This window comes from Python bivittatus, unplaced genomic scaffold (genome assembly GCF_059951505.1).
Source record: "Python bivittatus isolate LINGU-HERP-01145 unplaced genomic scaffold, Pbiv_v1 ctg000090_np1212, whole genome shotgun sequence".
Lineage (NCBI taxonomy): Eukaryota > Metazoa > Chordata > Lepidosauria > Squamata > Pythonidae > Python > Python bivittatus.
Genome location: NW_028277046.1, coordinates 6,192,831 through 6,215,838, shown reverse-complemented (window position 1 = coordinate 6,215,838; position 23,008 = coordinate 6,192,831). Strand labels below are relative to the sequence as shown.

The following is a 23,008-nucleotide window of genomic DNA, read 5'->3' as shown; positions in this document are numbered from 1 at the left end:
AGCCGTTCCCACGAGGATCGGGCAGAATAAGACCCCCAGAAAGGACCACCCAACCGTGGCCACGTGCCCGTTCTCTTTAAGGGAAGAGCAAGAAAACGCTCACATTCAAGAAAATCCCGCCTGCGGTTGGCGCCTCGCTTGAAATTTGCCCCCGGCGATGCCCAAGAACCTTGGCCGGCTCTGGGGCTGATGGGGAAGCAAAGGGCATCCTCTGGTGCCCGCTTCCCACCTTGGCACGCTGCTCGGCAACTGGAGAGCCGCCGAGAAGCCCGCCCCGCCCCGCCCCGCCCCGCCCCGCGCCGCGCAGGCAAGCCCGTTCCTTGGCCAAGGGCGCCCTCTGCTGGCCCGAGGCAAGCGCTGCAAGCGGCACCTTTTGCGGGGCGCCCGTTATTTCCCACGGCCAGGCTCCGCGTCCCAGGCGGCTGGGAGCGGGAGGGGGGCAGACCCTTCCTCCTGCGGGCTCTTCGGGCTGCGGGGAAGGATCTCCGCCCAGAGAAGCAGCCTCACCTGGGAGGAAGGACCTGGCCAGCCTTCTTCACCCAATCAGAGAGCAGCCGGCTTTGGGCGGGGTGGGGCGGGGGGGCGCGGAGAATAGCTTCCTCGTGTTCGTCCGGCATTCGAGGGAAGGAGACTTCCCTAACGGAAAAATTCGGCACAACCGAAGCGAAGTATTGCGAAGGGTCGCGGGGAGGCTGGCCGGTTCCATCGGAGGCGCACACTCGCCCTTCGCGCCCGGCAGGACCCCGCGCGGTGAGGCCAGCAGCCGCGATCCCCGAGGGAGGCTCCGCCGAGCTAACGCTGCCCCCGCCCCCGCCCCGGTTCACCGAGTCCCGCGACCCCCTCGGCCAGAGGCAGCCGAGGCCGAGGCCGAGGCCGAGGCCGAGGCCGATCCCGGCGCGCTCGCCCGCCCGACCCTCTGCGGCCGTCGGGGGGGCAGGCGGGCGAGAGGCGGCGGCCCGGCGGCCGGCAGAGGGCAGCGTTGCTCCCGCCGGACTTGGGGAGTGGGGGGGCGGCCAGCCTTCCTTCTCTCCCTCCCCTTCCCCGCCTCCCTCCGCCGCCTCTCGCTTAAAAAGCCCCGCGGGGCCCTGCAGCCGTGCCCGGGCAGATCGACGGGGCCGGAGTGCAGGCGGAAGACGGCGGCGAGGCAGGTGAGGCAGAGGGACCCCGCTCACTCCCCTTCCCGACGCGCCCGTTCCTCCAAGGGCTCGCCGCCGCGGTGCCCGGCCCGGCTGCAGAGATGCCGCCCAGCGAGCCTGGGCAGGGGGCGAAGCGCCGGCTTCGAGGAATGGCCGGGGCAGCCCTCCGGCCAGGCCGAGCTCCGGGCGGGGAAGCGAAGGGCGCCGCCGGGAAGGGAGCCGGGAGCCAACCGGGCCGGGGCTGAGAGAGGCGCGGCGCCAGAGATCCCAGGCGCTCAGACTCCATCCCGCCATCCTTTGCTACACCAGTCCTGTGAGGAAGACCGACATCGCTACCTTGGCAGGGTTGTCGGTCGGGTTCGGCTCAGGAGAGGCGCAGGCGCGGGAAGCAGGCGCGGGAAGCGCTCGGCAGGGGACTGGAGGTCTGCAGGCCCCACTGCTGGGGGGGGGGGGGCGGCGGGATTCTGCTCTCCTCAGAGAAGCCCCGGGCAGGCGTCCTCTCCAGTCCCGGGGGGCCCTGCTTTGGGGCAGAGCTGCCCTTGGCTGGCATCGGGAGACGATGCCATGCAAGAGGGAGCGAGGCTCCCGGGCAACGCGGATCTCTTGCCATCCAGCCAGAGCTTTCTCCTTCGTAGGCTGCCCGGCTGCATCCAGGCCAACATCCGGGGGGCTTGGGGGGGCTGAGTCAAGGCGCTGGGAGGAGGGTCCGGAGCCAGCAATGACACACATGAGCCAGCGGGCCGGGAAAGAGCCGACGTCGCCAGGCAGGTGTGGGGCAGGCGTGCCGGACTGAAAGCAACTTTTGAGCTGGGGGCAGGGGAGGAGGGCAAAGGCAGGCAGGTCTACCTGTGGGGGCCAAAGCCTGCCTGGGGGGGACCAGCTGGGGAGCGCAGCGGAGAGTCGGCCTCTGATCCCCGCCAGGCAGGGGGCACAAGGATCCCCACGGGGGTCTCATGAAGAAGCCAGGCGGTTCTGCAGCAGTTGCACCACCACTGGGCGCGCCCTAAATCCAGCCCGGCCAAAGACCCCCGCTGCCTTCCCAAGACACGCTAGCCCCCAACAACTCCTGCTGCAGCTCTATCCAGGTCACAGAGCCAGCAAAGCGAGCGGCGGGTCCCCAGGACACGGCTCCAGGCCAACCAGCCCCTCCTCAGCCCACTCCAGCCTGCCGCGCAAAGCCTTCAAGGAGCTGGCGCGGGCCAGGAACTCTACAGGTGCAGCGAAGAGAGCCAGCCGGCTCTCTGACCTCAGCAAAAGCTCTCCCCCCGCTTCGGGGGGCCAGCAAGCCCTACCCCACCCGAGCTTAGAAAAAGGAGCCCCCCCCCCCCGGGATTACAGGACAGAAACGATTGAGCAAGGCCGATAAACGATGCTGGAGAAAGCGCCCCAGGAAAGAAACAAGTGCGAAATCTTCATTTTGGCTGCTCGCACCCAACGCTTCCTCTGCTCCTTCTGCTTCAGGGAATCAAGGCTTGAAAGCAAAGCAAAACAAAACCCAGTCCCACTGGCAGACGCCACATCGCCCGATCCGCTCAAGGTCCCTTCCCTGCCCCAGAACAATGCTTGGCACTTTCTCGAAGCGGCTCCTCTCTCGAAACGCCTGGGGCGGGGCACCGACGGCGGCCTTGGCAGGTGGGCACGGGGACAGGGCGGCCAGGTTGCTAAGATGCTTCTTCGACAGGACCAAGTCGAAGTTTGTGCCCGTGAGGTTTCGTCTGTCGCTGCCTGGCAGGCTGTTAAGTGGAAAGCCGGGGGGGGGGGCTCCAAAGCAGCTCCGGTCTTACGCAAGATCCTTGAGCGCGATCTAGAGATCCTTAAGGCCTCCTGAGAGGCTCTTTCCCATCCCAGGAGAGCCCTCAGCTGGACCCGCCCCCCAAGGCGGCTGGGAGATCCTCTGCACCCACGGGGCTCCCGGGAGCCCAGCACAGGGCAGCCAGGTCCTCTTGGCTCCGAGGAACCACGCAGGAGGGCTGCAAAGCCTGTTCGCAAAAGCGCGGGCGACGTCCGGCAGAGGAAGCCTCCGGGATCCGCTTCTTGCGGCTGGCTTCGCTGCCTCCTCCCCACCGTTTTCACTTTCCAAAGCTTCCAGGGTCGGGTGGCCCCCGTGCAGAGGCGGCAGCGGCAGCAGCAGCTGCTCTGGGAGCTGGCAGTGGGGAGCCCAGGTGCCAAGCTGCCCTGGGAAATGCCTCCATCCGGCTCTTTCTTTGCAGGGGTGGGGGCGGGGGGACTTGGCTTCAGGCCTGCCTGCCAAAGGCTCTGGGCTTTGCTTAAGCGCATTTGATGGACTCAGCGGCACTCGGGGGAGTAATCCTGGAGAATTAGTAGCAGCAAAGAGAGGCTTATGCGGAGAGCCGCTTTGCCCCCCACGCAGGTGGCAGGAGAGCCAGCCCAGGAGAGGATTTTCCAGGAAGGTGATGAGGCAGGCGGGGGGGGCGGCTTCTCCCTCGGGCACCAGGCGGGAAAGACCCATGTGGCCAAGCAGATGCATGAAAAGGATCTCGGGGGTGGGGGAGGCAGGAATTGCAAGCTGCTATGCGCAAGCGACTGCTAGGCAGGGGGTGCACGTTCAGCTGCATCCCCCGGGGTCTCTTCTCCTTCAAGCCCCCCTTCCTCTGGGCCCTGCAAAGAGCAAGAGGCGGGTCTTCATGGCCTCCAGGACGCTCCCACTCCAAGGTCCCGAGTCATGAAAAGCCCCATTTCCTCCAGGACCGGCCAGGCCTCTCCTTGGCTCCTTGCCCAGCCTCCTTGTCCAGCCGGGGCCCCTTCCTCTCCTGATACCAGCCGGGTGAGCTGGCATTGACTGGTGTTGCTCTGTGGCGCTCTGGCGGGGTACCATGAGCTTTGTAGTCCAACCTATGCAGGAGACACCCAGTTGGAGACGTTTCACTCTCCCCACAAAGAGCTCCCATTCTCTGCCTTCAGCCCGAGCTCGGAGGAGGGCGGGGGGGGGGGGGAGCAGCCATCTTCCTGGGACGGGGGAGGCGAAAGCAAGATTACTCCCGGGGAGGAGGCCGTTGCAGCATCAGGCCCTCCCGTTCAGGGAAGTGTTGCCCATGAGGCAACAGGAAGCCAGGCTGCAAACCACAGGGGAGCCCAGAGGAAGGAGAAGGGGGCTGCTGCAGTCTTTTCCACCCACCAAGGAATCCTGGAGCTACAACTGGGGGGCCACGGGAGAGAGGGAGAAGCAGGAGGGGGGTGCCCCCAGAGCCAGGCGGATGTTCTTTTCTTCTCCTCCAGTGCTCCCAGGTAGATCGTGGTCCACTGAGGACGCTCCGGGCTCGCCGGCTGGCCACGCACCTCCATTGTGGTCCCACGGCCAGCTCCGTGGCTGACGGGAACGTCCCCCGTGTCTTTGCCCCTTTCAGGCTCCAGAGCGCTCTCCGGCGTGGCCCTCTTCCACGCAGACGCGCTGCCTGTGCTGGGGGAGCTGCTCCCCCGAGACCTCGCTATGAACACCCTGCTGCTCGCCTTCCTGGTTCCGGCCTGCCTCTCCTCCCTGGTGCCAGGTAAGGATGCTGGCGGGCGTGCCAAGGGAAGGGGGCCAAGAGGAAGCCACATCCATCGAGCGTGGGGGGGGCCACGCACGGTGCAGATCCAGTTGAAGCAGCTTCCTCCTCTTCTGCCATCCCCGTTGCAGAAAAGGAGAAGGACCCCCAGTTCTGGCGGCACCAGGCCCAGGAGACTCTCCGGAAAGCACTGCGCCTGCAAGAGCTGAACACCAATGTGGCCAAGAATGTGATCCTCTTCCTCGGAGACGGTGGGTGCCACAAACTTCTGCAAGATGAAGTCCAGCCACGGGCCCCAGCTCTTCTTGGTCAGGCCTGGGCCCCAGGAGAGGGATCGCCCCTTTGCAATCCAGCGGGCTCCTTTCAGACTCCCCCACTGCCCCTTTTTCCAACTCACTGGGGAGCTGGGCAAGGAGGGTAACAAAGGGGCGCTCCACGGCAGCAGCTGGATGTCTTGGGGCGGGGGAGCCAGCCAGGCGAATGCCACCCTCTGAGCCGCCTGGCCGTGGAGGGCATTTGGGAACCAAGTTCTCGAGTGTCTCAGCAGGCCTTCCGGCTCCCAGAGGCACGGCTGGAGGGGGAAACCGTGGCGCATCTGGGGCAACCTGGCTGCCTCCAGGCGATGGGCAAGAGCTCCGGCGGGCAGGGGCCTCCTCCGCCTTGAAAAACCTTCCTGGTGGTCATCAACCAGCCTCCTCTGCCCGTCCGCCCTGCCGGGCTGCGGCTGGGGGCGGCTGCTCACCGTGGCTCTCCTGCGCCAGGCATGGGCGTCTCCACTGTGACGGCCACTCGCATTCTCAAGGGCCAGCTCCAGCAGAAGACCGGGGAGGAGACCATCTTGGAAATGGACCGCTTTCCTTTTGTGGCGCTCTCTAAGGTAAGGCCCCCTCTTCGGGCTGGTGGCCGCTGGGGGAAGGAGGAAGTGGGGCTGGAGGAGGAAAAGCGCAAAGCTCGTGGCCTCGCCCGCTCCCAGGGAGCATCCCCAAAGGCCTGCACCGCCTGTCCCAGGAGACGGACGTGGACAGGCGTTCTCTTGCACAACGTCCCAGGGCCACTACGGCGGTGCCACCGCCCCAGAGAGAGAGAGGGGCAGGGGTGGGGGAACCCCAAGGTTTGCAAACGTCCTGGGGAAACTAACCTTCCTTAAGTGGGAAAAAACCACTTAGACAAACACACCTTGCTGTCAGGGACCAGCTTAGCCCAATAGTGCTGGAATGCGGATAGGAACCAGAAGAAAGGCAGTCGCGCTGGGACACAATGGCAACGCCACGGAAATTTTCGCAGCCCAGAGGCGGGGCCCACGCACGGGCAAACCTGCTCCCAGGGCAGTTCCTTGTACAGTCACAGGAGACAAAGAGGGAGGATGCCAATTCCTCCCAGCCAGAAAGGGCACCAAGATCAGTTCCTGGAATCTGCCAACTCTCTTTCAGGAAAGCCCATAATGGAGGGCAGGCACCCCCAAGAGAACACCCCTTCTGTTCTGCCATCACCTACTCAGGGTGACTGAGAATTAACTGGCCCCTCCTTGCAGAAAAGCCATTCTTGCACCCCTGCTTTTCCGTAGGGTATAAAAATCCCCTTCTGATCTTAGCATAATGTGTGGGAGATGGGGGGGGGACCACAGGCACGTTCATGAATGTTAGGGAATTGGCTACGGGGGGCAAGAAGGGGGGCAGACACCTCTCCAACGGATTCTGCTGGGCAGGGCCCAGATGCAGCCCGAGGGGCCTGCAAGGGAAACGCGAGGGGAGACAAACGCACCAGCTCTGGTTTTCCGCCCAAAAACACAGACAGTCCGTTGAGCAATTAATGGTTGAAGTCCTCCAGTTAATTTATCGGCTCCCCGGTGCTAAGTGCCTTAGAAAACAAACCCGGCTGAAACCAGACCGGGTGACTTCTGGGCGTGCGCCCAGGACGGCTCTGAGAGTCCTCCAAACAGTGCGAGGAGGTTGCTTGGGGAGCAGTCAAGAACGCAGGCGCCTCTCGAGCTCTCCTGGGGGAGCGCAGCAAGGACGCGGGGAAGCCCAGCGTTCGTGCTTGACCCGGGAGGAGAGAGGGGGAAAATACTGGGGTCGGGAGACTCGAGGCGGGAGCTGGAGCTGAGCAGGGAAGGGGAAATCTGCCCCGTGCGGTTCTCGGCCACCCCAGCATTGGACCGTGATTTGTGTCCGAATTCTTGCCACTGTCCAGTTGGGTATTTTTAAATTGGTTAGGACGTTTTTAAGTGGGTTGGCACCACGGGGTGGATTAAGCACCAAAGGTCAGATCCTGGTTCTGCTGGACTCTCTTCCATCCCTCTCCCAGCTCTTTCCCCTCGTAAAACGGTCCCTTGACGGCCACCGTGCTAAGTGATGAAACACCAGGGAGGGAGAAACCCCCGCCTTCATCACGGCAAGAGAGGGGCTGACCAGGCCTGGGGTTGCAGGCATGTCTGGCGGGCGGCTGGGGAAAGCCGACGCTCCTCCACAAGACTTCCCTCAGTGGGTCAAAACCCCTTTTGGGGTGGGATTACGGAAGCAGCAAACCCTCCCAGCAGGGAGCCAGGGAGCGCAGAGGCAGAACGATCCTCCTTCCCTCGGATCACGGTTTGACGTCCAACCTCCTATTCTGGCCTTTGTTCTGATCATCTCTTTCCTTCGCTGCACACTTCTAAAACCTGTGGTTATTACAATGGACAAGCAACGCTCGCTTGCTCAAAGGAGAGCGTTTTGCAACAGCTGGGCCGCTTTGCCAACTTTACGCCTTGTCAACAGAAAGCTAAAGTCCTGCAAACAGGATTTACAGGACTGATATTTTCTTCTTGTTATAATTCTGGAACAGGAGGTTCTAGGCAGAGTTCAGAAATAGTTTCATCTGTATTAACAGCTAAGATGTTTGCGAGCCACACAAGAGGTGATGATGGCAGCCAGCTTAAATGGGCTTTGAAAAGCACTGGACCTGGTTGGAGAAATTAGAATTGTTGACAGCTGTTTGCGCAAGGAAGGGAGGGGCGGCGAAGAGTCCTCGGTCTGCTGCGTCTTTGTTGGCGAGCCAGGAGAGCCGTCGCTGCGTCCGTGGTGGGAAGTAAGGGCCTGGCCTGGCCTGGCCGCTCTTACGCCCAATCCGGAAGGTCTTTTCGGCGGCTGCAGGAGCTCTCCTGGTGAGTCACCCACCTCTTTGTGATTTTTTCTGGCAGACCTACAACACCAACGCCCAGGTGCCCGACAGTGCGGGCACTGCCACGGCTTACCTATGCGGCGTGAAGGCTAACGAGGGCACCGTGGGGGTCAGCGCAGCGGTGACGCGGTCCCAGTGCAACACAACGGCCGGCAACGAAGTGAGCTCCATACTCAAATGGGCCAAAGCAGCAGGTGAGCCAACCTGGCTGGATTTGGGGTGGGTCCCCCCTTACGAGCATCTGTCTGTTGGCTGGGAGAATGCAGTTCTCAGGACCGGCGGAACTTCAGCGACCTGGGAGGGCTTGCAAAAGCTTCAGAGCTCACGGGACGGGCGTGCTCAGGTTGATCCCTGTTTGTCGACAGCTGAAAAGATGGCTTTTGAAATATCTGGGCCTGCCTTGCCTAAAGATGAAGTGGCCCCACCAGAAAACAGGTTGGGAAATCAGCCTGTGGCGTGCTTATGTTCCTGGCAGGACACCTTTATTTAGGGTTTATATTCCGGCACTGGGGAAGCAGCCCATAGGCGTAGTTTTCAACAAAGCTTTTGCCTGGGACAGATGGTTTGGGAAGGAGGACGGGGGGAGAGTGCCCGTGATGCCACAAGGCCGACGCTTGCAGGCTCCCGTTTGGTCAAGGGGGTGCTGAGAAGCAATGGCCTGTCTCCACACATCCCAGGGTGGCTGGCACCCAAGCCGGCACCCACCATTTCAGCACAACATCCACTCTGTCGGCCGCATTACTGCAGCCAAAGGGCTGAGCTTATGCAAACCAAAGTCCAGCAGGTGGGAGGGCACCGGGTTGACGAAGGAAGCCTGCAGAGCACTCATTCTGCAGAAGAGCACTCAGCTGTCCTCGTGATCTTGTGGTTCTGCGTGGGAAAGACTGCAGCCCCCGGCTTGCAGGGTTTCTTGCTAAAGCCTTTGTCGGGTCAGCAACCGTTCCTAGAACTGGTCCAGGAGCTCAGAGGGAGGACAGACCACGTTAGCCACAGTGACAGCCTCATCCAAAGCGGTGGGGATGGCGCTGGACTTGGGACCGGAAGGATGCAATGCGCAGAGCGTGACCTGGCACCCTTGCTCTCTTGCGTCGCTGGCTCGCCAGGAGGAGCTGCTTGGTGACAGCAGCCCCTGGACAGAACAGGCTGGGGGCTCAACCCGCAGCCTCGCTGGGGAAGGCGGGGGGAAATCCCCACACACGCGTGGGGACCAGGTGCGTGCAGCACACTCCAGTCCCATCCCCACAGGGTTCTCTTCCACGCCCACCTTCCGTGCCCTGCAGGGCACCGGCTGCTTGTTCTCAAGCTGTTCCTGTGGTTAACCACCATCTGACTCTGAAGTCGAGGGACCCAGCCTCGCAGAGGAAGCGAAGCAGGTGTCAGGCTGGAAATGGCAGCTGTGAGCACAAAAGCAGCAACCCTCCCCTTTTCTGGCCAGGTGGATACAGATGTTGGCAGCAGGACCCAGTCCAGGGCTTGGAAAGGCTGTTGGTTAATGGCTTCCAATAAAGGCTGGAGGGAAATAACCAAGCAAGCTGCAGGGGAGAAATAACAGAGGGGCGAGATCGGGGAGCATCGGATACGCTGGGAAGTCCATGAAATCCATACAGGTGGAATTTCCTGCTTGGCAGTAGGTGCAATTCAGCTGAACAGGGAAGAAAAGACATCTTGGTGCCAGATGTATTCGTAGTGGTTAGATTTTCACAGGAATGATTTTATTTTGCCAGCGCTATAGGCCTCTCTTGCCTGTTTGCACGGCTACCCCAGAGAAATTCTGAGGGCTGGATAAAATGAAATCAGAAAGAAGGCCCTTTTCCTAAGCCTTAAGATTTGCAGAGCCATCACACCCACAGGAGAAAGTTTATATATACCTCTGTAATGTTAGGATGACAACGGCAAGGCTCACGCATTGCTAAATGATGTGGTTTATAACCATGGGTTGCTGAGTAAGCCACCATTGGCTGCATTAACGCAGTGCACTAAGGCACGAAAGCCATGGTCTGTAAACCACAGTGGATGGGCCCACGGGACACTAAGCCACGGACCCGCAAACTGCACGAGGGCTAAGAAAGTGGCCGCCGCGCAGACGGGCTGGGGCTGGCTGGAATCGTGGAAACATCTTCCTCCTCAAGGCTCCTCAAGGCACACAGGAAAGGCGCTCGCTTTCTTCACTGGTCCAGTCAGAAATACTCCTGTCGTGACTTTTTTACCTATCTAAACAGTATTCGGTGGACCCTAAAAAGCCCCAGTCCAAATTTCAGGTGTGAGATAAACATTAAATCGGCAGTTAGGTGCCCAATAGGGACTTATTAACTAGCTGGCATTCAAAGGTTAAAGCCTGGCGTTTCCAGGTGCCCGTCTTGGGCACGACTGCTCACTTTGAGCTGTCATTTTCAGCAGTGTCAAAATCAGCCTCCCTTCGAGCTTAAACAGACAGAAGGGGAACGAGCAGGGGCCGGAAAGAAGAGGACAGAGCCCGACTGTTTTCCATGGACACTGAGCGCAGAGGAAGAGACCAGCGCCAGAACAAAGTTTAGCTAGCAAATCAAACAAGGTTTAACCAAGTTGATAAAGCACCATGCGGTTTGCGGCCTTCCAGCCTGACCCCATTCCAGAAGGAGCTGGTTTAGCTGAGAAGCCGAGAAAGCGGGTTGTGGCGCAGCACCCGGAGCCCTGCCCGTGCCAGGCTTCCTCCCAGCTGGCTGCAGGCAGCCAGGTCAGCCCTCTGTGCCCCGTGAGACTTGAAACCCTCCGTGGCCACGATTAACGCGCCTTTTCCTCCCACTGCAGGCAAATCCGTGGGCATTGTCACCACCACCCGCGTGAACCACGCCACGCCGAGCGCCGCTTACGCACACTCGGCGGACCGGGACTGGTACTCGGATAACGAGATGCCCACCGAAGCGCGCCAGCAGGGCTGCAAAGACATCGCCCATCAGCTGTTTGAAAACATTCCTGACATTGAGGTAAGTCCTCAGGGAGAGGCCAGCCAAGCCGGGGTGGGGGGGGTGTCGCAAGCAGCCGGCTGTGGACTTTGTGCAGGTACAGAGTGCCATTTCTGCCCCACCACCTCCTCCTTTTTTACCACCAAGCGCCTCCCCACCCCCCAGTTTCCACGGGAACTGCCCCGCAGGGGAGGCAAGGGGCTGCAGGGGCAACCACGGAGGGGGTCTTTGGGAGCTCCTGGCAGATGAAGGCGCTTCAGGAGGAGACTCGGGACTTCTACAGGCAAAGGGAGGCTGGCGGAGAGCCAGTTAACATAGACGGTTTGAGCAACGGAAGATCTTCGCCTTCTCTGCTTCGGGAGGCTTTGGCGGGCAGATGGTGGGCCAGGGCATAGACGTGCCCCTCGAGCATCCAGGCCTGCATTTGTTTTGCTGCATTTTTAACCCCAGGAGCTGGGAATGAGACAGGAGGTCTCCCCACCTTCTGGTCCTCCCCATGGGAGGAAACGAGCCATGGGAGGGAAACCCAACGAGTGAAATGCAGGACCTCCGTTTCACCAACCAACATCTGATCTTCTAGCTGGGTTTTCCTTCTTCTCTACCTTCCTTATCCTTCCTCTCACGCTTGGAGGACCTTCCTTCCAAGTCCTCATCTTGGTTGGCCTCCCTCTGCTCGCTTTCACCAGCCAGACCAAGGTGTCTCCCCAAGGATGCTGATTTCACAATCCACTCTTGAGGAATGTACCTGCTTGTTTGTTTGCTTGAACAGCTGGGGGTCAAGCAAACCATGGTTCATACTCCAGCCTCTTGGAGCAAGGCCAAGAACATCTTTATGGTCAAGGATTTCAACAGAGTTCGCTTCCTCCTGATAAGATGGCCATCTCCGGTGAGGCTCAGACCAACGTGGCTATCAATTCCTCCATGGAGCAAGTTGGGTCCTGCTGGTGAAGGAAGATAGCGCAGGAAAGAGAGGGAAGAAAGCGGCTTGGGGGGAGAGGCCCGTGTCTCTTGACCCAAAAGGAGACTCTGCTTGGCGAACAGCATTTCCAACATAACCAGCTTGGCTCGCTTTCCCCCTTCTTCCTTGGAGCCCACGCCAACATGTCTTCAGAACTGTGCCTATTGGCTTCCTTCCCTGTGTCTCATCATCCTGAGTTGACAGAAGGGTCAACGTAGAGCACTCCTTGAATGCTGCTCATTCCCTGCGGGTTAAGCCCTCCAGGTAGGCCACCGAAGCATTGCTGGTGGGGCAGCCAGCATGTGAGGAAGGGGCTTTCCTGAGGAGCAACTGCAAGAAGAGAGGCAGGCAGCTCCATGCGGAAGCGGGGCCAGCAGATGATGCCCCTTTCCTCCGCCATGTAAGGGGCTCGGCCACCGATACTTCCCTTGGCCAGAACCCCCCTTCAGGCTGGATGGAGGGGATCCAGAGGCTGGAAAGCGGACCCCAAAGGGATGGGCGTGCTCCCTCCCTACTCTCAGACAGGCCTCCCTCTTCCCCCTTCTTTGCTCTGTGGCCTCCAGTCTGACTCTGGGTTTTTCAACACTCCAACTTTATTATAAACATAAAGTTGATATATGAGAATTAGGAGAACCACCCACGTTAATACAAGCTTGGTTTTTAAAAGAAAAAAGAAAAGAAAAACACTCAATTACAGACTGCAAGATCGCTTATTAATGGCTCGGATGGGTCCTTCTGGCAATGAAGGGAGAACCACGGGTGTTCATGGCAAGATCCCTCTTTCTGGATCCAAGTAAAATAGGATCGATCTAAGATGGGTCGAGGACGGCCATCGAGAACCTCTTGTTTTTTCCCAACTAGCTGGTCCCTTTCTTTGTCTTCCAACCCACCTTCTGCCGTGCACGGCAATTTGTTCTCCGTCTTTGGAGCCAACCCCAAAAGTAGTTTTACCTCCCTGTGATTTACGACATTTCTGAAACTCTGGGTGACTCTTGCATGAGTAATTCCCTGGTCTTGGATTCTGGTGCTCGTTTCAATTACGAGGCTGATTGGCAGCCTGGCCTTCATTCTTTGTATTTCACGTAAACCTCCCAGCCCAGATTACTGGGGAAAGGAGAGAAGGAAGAGAACCCTCTGGAGCTCAGAAAAGCTGAGGAATCACGAACCGCCTTTGGCGATCCTTGAAGGCTGAACCACGGGATCTTCTAAGCAAATGAAGACATCGTGAAAACATTAAGAAGGGCAGCCTTCGTCTACAACATGAATTCATTCAGGCTTGTGACAGAATTTGAATATGCCCTTTTGAATCTGGCTGATTGCATAAAATCATTATTAAACTTTCGTGACTGGGCAACCGTCGTTAACTTTAATGAGCTTCTAATGTGCACGAAACACAAGCTTTTGGTTCAGCCCAACTGGATCGCTGGAACAGCATCCCCTTGTTTTAGGGCACTTGCATGCTAATTCAGCTCCAAAGATTTCCTGCCATCGTGAAGCTCAGAGCAACTCTGGAGCCTCGGCTTTTCACCAGTCTCGAAAGCTGGCAAGAATCTACGCTGTGCCCAGGGCCTCTTTGTCTGATAAACTGGGTGCCGGAAGATAACGCCACAGAAACGTCGTTCTTCTGAACTGAGGACCGCTCCCAGGCGCCCTGTTGGGCACCCACTTCCAAGAATGCGCGCCACAGCCAGGGGTCAGCAGAAACAGGGGTGTCTTCATGCCCAGGTCCCAGAGCTGGCCGGTTTCTTAGAAATGCAGGAGGAGCTGTGCCAAGGGGTGAAACGGATCGTGGCGAGCGCGGCAGCGTGGGAGGCGCGTTGACCTTTGAGCCAGGCCGTCAGGGCAGAACAGGGAGGTCTCAGTCTGGCTCTGCTTTCCCAGGAGAGCCACCCGTGGCCACAGCGGCTGCGTTGCTCGGAGCAAAAGGGAGCAGCACCCCCTGCTGACACGTCCTCGCTTTGCTCTTCGGGCGAGCAGGGAACCCACCCATGGCCGAGAAGAGCCTTGCTTTCGGGCACGCGCCAGTCAAAATCAGAGCCGTGCATGCTTCTGTTTCAGAAGAGAAAGACCGGCTTCGCTGCTCCCCTGCAACTGGCTGAACAAAGCAAGCGTTTGGACTCCGTCAACAAGCGAGACCGGAAAGCAGGTTCTGGGCTGGTCTGCGTGTCAATCAGCAGAAGGAAGATGGAAGGGAACGCTCCTGGGGGAGGACGGGTCCCCCAGAGGGAGAGGATGGGGACCCTAAGGGTGAAAGGCACCTGGGGCTCAGAAGCGGCTGCTAATCGTACGCCAAGCAGTAGTTCCTGGAATGGCGGCCGGATTTCCAGCCAGACGGACCTGGTCCAGAGGCCGGCTCCTGGTCGGGGGCCGTTCCCGGAATCTGTGGCCTTGCCGGGAATTCGGTTTCTCATGGGCAGAAGCTTCTCTCCTTGGTTCTGGAGCCCTTGGCTGCCTTGGGAAGGCGGCCGGGGCAGGAGAGATGCCAGCAGGGCCCTGAAACCTCACAGGACAGGCAGGAGAGTTGGCCCCGGGGTGGAGGCCTGGGGCCAGAGCAGTCGACCACAGATCCCATAGCCAGCTTCCCTTCCCTCCCCTTCCTTCCAAGAGGTCTGGCTCAGCCACGCAGGACCTGCCATCCCGGCTGCTTCCGGGTGCTGGGAGAGCTGCACCCGTCCTCCGCGCCGCCCTTGGCACGGGTCCCCCCAGAGGCCACGGTGGTGCAAACAGCAGCTGCCCTGTGGGTTGAGGCTCACCAGCCGGTTGCCACGCCTCCTTCGCTGCCAGCGTCAGCCCACAGAATCGGGCACCACATTTTTCTGGGGTAAATAAATAGGTGCGTCTTTCCGTTTGAAAATAAATCCTCAGAAAAAGGACAGCTAAATCTGTCATTTAAGTAGCTTAATAGGGCCATTTTTTCATAATTTTAACTTTGTTCCAAGGCTGGAAATAATTATACCTTGGGCAGCCAATTCTATTTAATATAGATCTCTCGGTGTGTAATTATTATGATTATTTCGCTGCTGCTGCAGTTTTATGATTCACCTTCTAAGACCCTAAATCCAGAGAGGAGGCTGGAACGCCAGCAGAAAGGAGCTGTGGTCAAATAAATGTGTTTTCCATCAAGGCCGTCTCAGATGCTTGCCCAGCTGAATTAAAACCCTCTTCGTTTGGGTGAAGGAACCTGAAGGCGCCAACCCAGCCCTTTGGCAGTTTTCACGTTGCCTCAAATTGCTCTCGGGCTGCTTCCCGCGGCTGCTGCCAAATCGCTCGCTGCTCTCCTCCGCTGCGTCAGAGCCGGCCGGGCCGGGCGTCAGAGATGATGGGCGCTGTGGTGCCGTCATGGGGAAGCCTCTGCGTCTCCCAGTGTTGGCTGGGAGCAGCCTTGGCGTCTCTGGGCGCCACCTCTGCCCTCCACGCGTGCCCTGTCCTGTTGGGGCCTCTCTGGCCAGCGTAGGGAGGGGGTGTCGTTAGTGGGTCGGCAGCACCAGCTGACCATCAGGTCAGCGGCAGCCACCCTCCTCTGCATCTTGCTCAGGTCATCATGGGGGGAGGCCGGAAGTACATGTTCCCCAAGAACAGCAGCGACGTGGAGTACCCGGACGAGGAGAAGTACAGGGGGACCCGGCTGGACAACAGGGATCTGGTCCAGGAGTGGAGGAACGCGAAGCCTGAAGGCAAGGTGAGCTGGAAGTCGGCCAGCGGGCGATGCGGGGTCTGCTCACGAGGCGGTTGGCACACCTGCGCTAGGCCAGTTCCAGATCAGGTCCATCCTGGGGATCCGTTTGGTAGAAACTTCAGGAGCTCCCGCGTGCCAGGCTGCTGACTGCCTGCCGTCCTCTTCCTCAGGGACCCGAGTGGTGGGATGTTCCAGAAGAGCCCCCTTGAGGGTCCCCGGAATAATCATCTCAGGGGAGTCCCTCTTCCTCTCCCGTTGCCTCGGCGTGACGGTCCTGAGCCTCAACCCCCCTTTGTGGGCCTAAGGCAGGGCGGCCACAGCCGCCTTAGCTGCCCTCGGTGGGGGGCAGGGATCATGCTGCCAAAACCACGACTTCAGGCTGAGGCCCGCTTTCCCCTTCTCCCAGAATGCCCTTTATCTATGGAACCGGACAGCGCTGATGGAACTGGACCCAGAGAACGTTGATTACCTCTTGGGTGAGTCTGGGTGATGGGTGGGCGCTGCGAGGCTGGGGCGGGAGTCTCTGCTGGACTCTCACGGTTCTGGCCACCTTTTGCAGAGGCCGCCTAGAGCACCCCCAAGCCCTCTGGAAAGGTCTCGGTTGGCACGGCACACTTGGTCAGCCTTGTTACTGAACTTTTCCGAATACCAGATTTCCCTTGGGGGAGCGAAGAGCAACTCTCTCCAAAGTGATAACATAAGAATCTGGGCACGTAATTTGCCCTCCCACGTGGGCCTATTTATGGAAATTCAAAGCCTTTAGAAGCCATCTTTCTTCCTCCCCCCTTTTCATTTAATGGTGGGGGGGATACAGATCTCTTCTGAGAAGCCAGCCAGCCTGCCCTTGGATTCTGCTTAATTAGCTGCTACAAGTCCCACTATCAGTGTGAGAATTCCCTCTTACGAGGAGGAGGGTGAGTCACGAGGAGGACGGAGGAGAAGCAGACCGTGGAGGAGTTGACTGGGAGCTCCAGAGAGGAGAAGGATGGGCAGTTGAGGGTCAGCATCTGAGCAAGGAGGAGGAAGGAGCAGGATGCCCAGAGTTCACAGGAGCTGTGCCAGCCAGAACATGGGCTTGCGTGCAGCTATACACACATACCATCACCAGGCCTGCGCCCTGGCAGGCCAGGAACATGCTGAAGAGCAGCAGCAGTTGGGCTCCTGGTGGCCAAGGCCGGGCTCCGGGCTCCAACGTCTTGGGCTGCCTGGGCTCGTATCTTCCAGGACAGGCGTAGCTGAGATCTCCCACATTCCTCCCTAGGTCTCTTTGAGCCGATCGACATGATGTATGAATTGAACAGGAACAATCAAACAGACCCCTCCTTGACCGAAATGGTGAGGGTGGCCATCGGGATTCTCCAGAAGAACCCCCTTGGGTTCTTCCTCCTGGTGGAAGGTGAGCGGCGGGAAGGGAGTGTGCTGGGGCAGGAAGGGGAGTGCAGCGAAGAGAGCGCCGGGGGACCCAGGCGGGACTTCACCCTTAACTGGCCTCGATTCTCCGAAGGTGGAAGGATCGACCACGGGCACCACGAGGGGAAGGCCAAGCAAGCTCTCCACGAGGCGGTCGAGATGGACCGAGCCATTGGCCAGGCCGGGATCCTGACGTCTTCCAAAGACACTCTGACGGTGGTGACCGCTGACCACTCCCACGTTTTCACATTTGGCGGCTACACACCCCGCGGCAATTCAATTTTTGGTAGGTGAAGTCTCAGTGACCTGACACCCACAACACTGCGTGAAAGTTTCAGTCCTTGGTCAGCGAAACGCCCCTTGGGCAGGGGAGGGTGCAGGGCCCGGTGGAGAGTCCAACGTGTTGGCCACTGGTCCTATAGCATCGAGCCCTCTAGCCCTGACCCAGGAGGGGCTGGGAAGTAAATTCTGGGCTCCTTTCCATCTTTGTTCTCTGCAAAAGTAGTGGGACACCGATCCCCATGGATCTTCTGCAGCCTCTTCTCCCGCATCTTCAAAGGCGCATTTGCGCCTCACCTGAGGTGCCCAGGAACAGTTGCCAAAGGGCCAGATTTCTAAAGCCGCACTTTGCAATTTTACCGACAGCCTAGGATCCTTCTTGGGGGAGACTGGGGGGACTCCAGAGACAACAGCCAGGACAAGATCCAGGGAAGTCCAGGTGCAGAAATGTAGGTCCAGGCTGGACCTTAAGAGAAACCCAGCCATGCAAAGAGACTAGAAGAGGCAAGAGGGGGTGGGCCTGACCTGCTCCCCTTTTTTTCTTGGGCTGCTCACATCTCGCCCGCGCTGATTTAGTGCCAGGGCTGATCCTTCAATGCTCACGTAGAGACAGGCCCCGAAGGGTTGCAGGAGACGCGGTTGGTGAAGACGGCTTCCTCTTTGTCTAGGGCTGGCCCCAATGCAAAGCGACGTGGATAAGAAACCATTCACTTCCATCCTCTACGGGAATGGACCGGGGTACAGGATGGTAGCTGGAGAGAGAGAGAACATCTCCGTGGTGAACTTCAGTGAGTGCCAGCCCACTCCCCATCGCTTCCCTTGAGACAAGCAGGGTCTCTTCCTTAGAGCAGAGGGGGTTCCACGGGGCTCCTGCCCAAACGGGCCTCTTTGCCGGGATTTCTCTCTGCTTCTGGAGAAGCCCTGGCCCAGCAACGGCACTCGGTCTCACGAAGAGCTCGCCAGGGCGCCCTTTTCCCTAAGTCAGCCTCCCCTGGCCACCATCCGAAGGGCCAGCGGGGACCGGCCCCACATCCTGCCTTCCTCCTGCACGTGGTAACGTCCTTGCTCCCCTCACTCCGCCTGGGTGCTCTCTTTCTCTCCGCAGCCGACACCAACTACCAGGCTCAGTCCGCCGTCCCGCTGCGCATGGAAACGCACGGAGGGGAGGACGTGGCTGTCTTCGCCAAGGGCCCCATGGCTCACCTCCTCCACGGCGTCCACGAGCAGAACTACATCCCGCACGTGATGGCCTATGCGGCCTGCATCGGCGAAAACAAGGAGCACTGTCGCTCAGGCGCACCATGCAGCCTCTCCGGGTCCCTCCCTCTGACCTCAACCATCTTCTCCGTCCTCCTGCTCCGAATTTTGTTTTAAAGGCTCAGCTCCTCGGACTGTCCAGATCGAGGCTCCGACCCGCTTTGAGGTTTCCGGCCTCAAACCTTCCTGGGGGGATTTCTAGCTTCATCGAGGAGGGGCCACACTGGACAGCTTCCCCAAGGAACTGCTTTGCTCTGGAACAGAACGGTCCTTGGCGCCAGGATCCGTGCCAGTCGGAGCCGCTGGGATCGCCCGGCTATTTTTCTCCCACCCCCTCCTAAAGGAAGAGAAGGGCTGGGCCCCGCTGGACCAGGAGAGTGTGGCGTGCCTGGCATTTTCCAAATCTTTTCTTACCTCGACAGACCTTGGGGCATCTCTGGCCTTGAAAGGTTCGCTCTATCCCCCAAACTCTTCCAAAGGTAGTTCCGAAGAGAAATGTGAGCCCAGCAATGGCACAACCACGTGCCCACCGTCCTCCTTGCCCACTCCGTGAGGGGTGAAACCTGCAGGCAACCCAATCTGCTCCAGGCCAGCAGCACCTTAATCTGACCCCCGAAGCGCAGAGGGATTTTCAACAGCTTCTCCGCTGAGGGATGTCACAGCATGTCCCAGGTAGGGGTGATTCAGGGCAGAACCACGAAGTCCATAAATTGCCAATACCCATAAAGAGGAGAGTTGTGCCTCTGGAAATGCAGTCACCCCATCAAGTCAGGGCAACAGGCAACAGCTGGAGGCAACAGCTGGAACGATACACCCCTCCCTAGCAGCATCAAACCCTTTCGCCCTTTTAGGTTCGGTCCCCAACAGCTAAGAGTCCCGGCTGTAGGATTAAACAGATGAAGTCTGAAAAATAGAAAAAAGTCTGCTGCGTGGGGGAAGAATAAAGGGAGTCGGCAAGGGGGCAGAGGCTGCTGTTTCTGAAGGAAAAACAAACTCTGATCCACGCATTGTAGTAAGCCAGGATAGGCCATGGCTTCAACGCTGTGTCTTTTGCGCACTGTGGGTTGTAAGGTACGGTTTGCAGATTAGCATGACGTACGAGCCCAGGCACTGTAGCTTATTCAGCAAACCCCGGTTAGAACAAACCATGGCTTAGCGGGAGCCCGTGAAAAGAAGCGAATGCAAACTCCGCCACGGGGATCCTTGGGGGAGGAAGTGAAAATACAACGGCCACGGTCCTACAGTTCACGTAGATCTATACGGAGGAGCCCGCTGGGAATTGTGCCCCTCCTGCTGCCAAAGGCTGGAGTTGGGAAGAAGATTCAGGAGAGGAGAACAGGAGGGGGCAACTGCCCTCCACACCGGGGTACACCATTTGGGGCTTTCTCATCTACAAAAAAGGGGGCCTAGATGAACATGTGTACAATTAGATAGGTATTCGCAGTGGACGTCCACCTGGTGGTCTGACCCGCTCTGGCCCCTCTGGGGTCCCCATCACCTTGAGCAATCCCTCCTCCTTTTTTTCATCCTCACTGCCTTTTCACCTCCCTGGTGATTAACTCCACGGGATTCATTCCCACAAGACGGGAGGGTTCCTGCGCGACGGAAAGCCCTTCTCTCCCTGTCTGGAAGCCACGAGAGGCGGACGAACGTTTGCCCGTGCACGGAGGGAGAAGAGGTGGAAAGGCCGGTCCCCTGGGCCATCTCCGGGTGCGTCTGGTGGCCACAGAGCCCAACGCTGGGCTCAAATCATCTTGGGCGGACTCCAGCCGGGGTTCTCACAGCCCTTTGGGCCTCCCTCTCCAGTCCGGGGGGGCAAGAAGCAAACGGAGCCGGTGGGCCTCAGCACCATCTCTGCCCTCCACTTTGAAGGGATCTTAACCCCTTCGAGCTACTTCAGCAGGGCAAAGCTTTAAGAGCACAGAGACATTTTGTCCTCCAGGAAGAGAAAGAATGAGACAAGCTGCTTCTTCATCTTGGGGTGGATGAAGGCTTCTCTGCCAAAGAAAAGGCGCATTGACTGACCTGCAGGAACGCTGGCACCAGCCCACCTTGCGGGAGAGATCGGCTGGAGCTGCTCTTTGTTTAAGGGGAAAAAAAAAAAAATCAGAGTCCCTAAATTGATTTTTTTTTCTTTGTTTGCATAACTTTTTAAAAATTGAAATAAGGAGAGGGAGGAATTTAAAAATAAAACTATTTTGGACCGGCTGAAGAACTGGCTGTTTTGAAGGAAATGGGCACTTCCCGGGGCATAGCGGGCGTCCAGAGCCACAGGTCTGATCTGGGGAACAGCTGGGCAGAAAGCGCAGGGGCTGGAAAGCCGTTTGCCGGGAACCACAAGGGTTCTTGCGCGGAAACTGGCATCTGGGGCTTAGCGATCCGGAGCTTTTGAGAGCCGCTCCTCCCTCCGCTCAGTTGCGCCATCCGGTTCAGGATATTGGATCGGGCCCCGACCTTCCAGCTCCGTTCACAGGTTTCAAATTAGCGCCAGAGGCTTGGAAGGGCGCACCGTTTTCCCCCACTGCCTCTCGCACACTCCTCCTCCCAAGCCTCACGTGCGTGTCTCACTGCAGGCAGGTCTATTAATGATCTCACCAACCCGGGCAGGGGAACCAGACACGCTCCACAAGAAACCCCACCCTTGGCTGCTCCACCTGACTGCCCTCCTGGAGGGCTGATGGACTGCAAAGGGGCTTCGGGGGGCTCTAATTGCCGGGTGTGTGCGCAGCGGCGGCAGCAGGGCGTGCAAGGCACGACTCCAGGGAGATTCAACGTTCGCCGTTAGAGGCTGGTGGCTTGCAGGTTACACCTCTCCAGTCAATCTGGGACCGACGGGGGGGGGGGTACAGGAGCATTGCCTTGTTGGCCCCAGGACCCCCCCTTACTGGGGAAAAGGGGTGGGAAAAGCCCCCCTCTCTCTGGGGCCCCACAGAGCCGTTTGCCAGTGAGAGTCAACAACACTGGGCCAAACAGAGGAGTGTCTGATTTGGCACCTCAATAAATACATTTATTCCTATATTTACGGTTGGTGGTTTTTCCCTCCAAGTCCCACCGGTGCGACGCACAGAACAGTAGTCAGGAGGTGTCAGTAGCAGAAGCCGAGGAATAACAGGGCAGGCGCTCCGCAAACAAAAACCTGCACGTGGGGCAGCTCACGGCGGAGGGCAGCCCACGGGGCCTCGGACGCAGGCAGCTCCGGGCCCCCCTCGGCTCGGGGAAGCCCTCGGCCCAGCCACGAGGGTGCCCCAGGCCACCCTGGCTCGCCAGCCACGCCCGACGGCTGCATCTCAGAAGAGAAGCAAGGCTTCCTAATGGGTTGCCTGGAAGACATCTGCCCGCGCTCCTTCCCTCGGCACGCAGGGCCTGGTGGCCAAAGGAGGGGCCTCGGGACTCGGAAACGCCAGGCACTGACCCCTGCGAGGGGAGCCCCCCCCCGCTCTGTGCAGCAGCGGGAAGGGGCTTCGAGCAGCCAAACGGGGCCGCAACCAAGAGCATCCTTCTCCTTCTGCAGAAGTTTGCTCGGGCTCCCGGCCGGGGGGGCCATTGGCAGCAGCTGCTGGCCGAGAGCCCCAGTGGAAAGTTCAGCGTCTCGGGAAGAGGCTCAGGAGCCCTGGCACCTCGGTCCAGCCGCCTGGGCGGGAGCCCCCAGGGAGCCCCTCGGCGGAAGGGACGGCGAGGCGGCCTCATCCGTCTCATCAAGAGGGGCTGAGAGACGCCTCCCCGCCAGATGCGGAAAAAGACGAAGCCCCGAGGAGCGTCTGGGGGCCCTTGGATTGGACGCGGAAGCTGTGCCTTCAGGAGCTTCTGCCCAAATCCGGTTTGGGGGTGATACAAAGAAAACAGAACCCCTCGGCTCCCCACACCCCCCAGGGGGTCTGACCAGGAACTGAGCATCTCCGGGGAGCCCCCGATGAGGAAAAATCCTGCAGCCGCAGAAGGGTTCCTTGCCACGCCCAGACCCCTTTGCAATGAGGCTCGATCTTTGCCTGCGAGGGTTCGGAGCAACGTCCGAGTCAGATTTTCGGAAGAAACGGCCGCAGAATCCCTTAATTCCAGGCCCTGCAGCCAGGCCCCCTTTCTTTAGCCATGGACTCGCGAGCAAACCCCAACGGGACCACCGGGCCACGCTCCAGCCACCTCCATCCCCTTGCTTCCCACTTGTGCCCATCTGCTCAGGCTGCAGGGGGTGGGCAACCTCGGAGAAAGCTCAGCTTGCATGTCCTCCTGCCTCCCGGGGGGGGGTACAAAAGGGCGGGGGGCACCGCAGCCAGAATGCCTCTTCTCGGGCCGCTCTCGCTGGGCAGACGTCTCCTGCTCTCCGAGACCGCTGAGGCCACAAGGGAGTCTCTGGGTTGCTGCCTGACTGCAGTTCTTGGCAGGCCCCCCATCTTCCCCTCCCCAGGCCACAAGCAGGCCACCGGGGATGATGGGTCCTCTCTGCCCGGGCTCAGAATGCCTCGTGGTCAGTCGGGTTTCCACCAGGGCTCCCGACCAAGACCCAGGCCAGCCCTGCAGACAAAGGGACGGGCCGGAGTTGACCGGCTTCACCCCCTCAACCTGTGCTGCCAGGAACCCCCCGGGCAGTGGGTGCCCTGCATCTCCCTCTTCAGCCCAGCATAGGTGGCTCTGCTCCTGAGCCCCCAAGGATGCCCCCTCTTGGTGCCCAAACCCTCCAGCAAATCCAGCAA

The 23,008-nt window shown here is 59.4% G+C and overlaps 1 protein-coding gene across 2 annotated transcripts; it reads left to right on the top strand.

The window, feature by feature from the left end:
- The first annotated feature begins 1,083 nt into the window (after positions 1–1,083).
- On the top strand, positions 1,084–21,344 carry ALPL (alkaline phosphatase, biomineralization associated). Of its 2 annotated transcripts, none has more exons than XM_088136914.1 (12): positions 1,084–1,148; positions 4,502–4,642; positions 4,774–4,893; positions 5,404–5,519; positions 7,818–7,992; positions 10,586–10,761; positions 15,234–15,377; positions 15,781–15,850; positions 16,636–16,770; positions 16,879–17,070; positions 17,732–17,851; positions 18,169–21,344. In XM_088136914.1, exons 2-12 carry the CDS (start codon positions 4,585–4,587, stop codon positions 18,435–18,437), a joined length of 1,575 nt encoding a protein of 524 aa, XP_087993040.1. In that variant the 5' UTR covers positions 1,084–1,148; positions 4,502–4,584; the 3' UTR covers positions 18,438–21,344. The 2 variants fall into 2 exon arrangements, with proteins under 2 accessions (XP_087993040.1, XP_087993039.1); XM_088136913.1 differs by lacking the exon at positions 1,084–1,148 and adding an exon at positions 2,530–2,768.
- Positions 21,345–23,008: the final 1,664 nt, after the last annotated feature.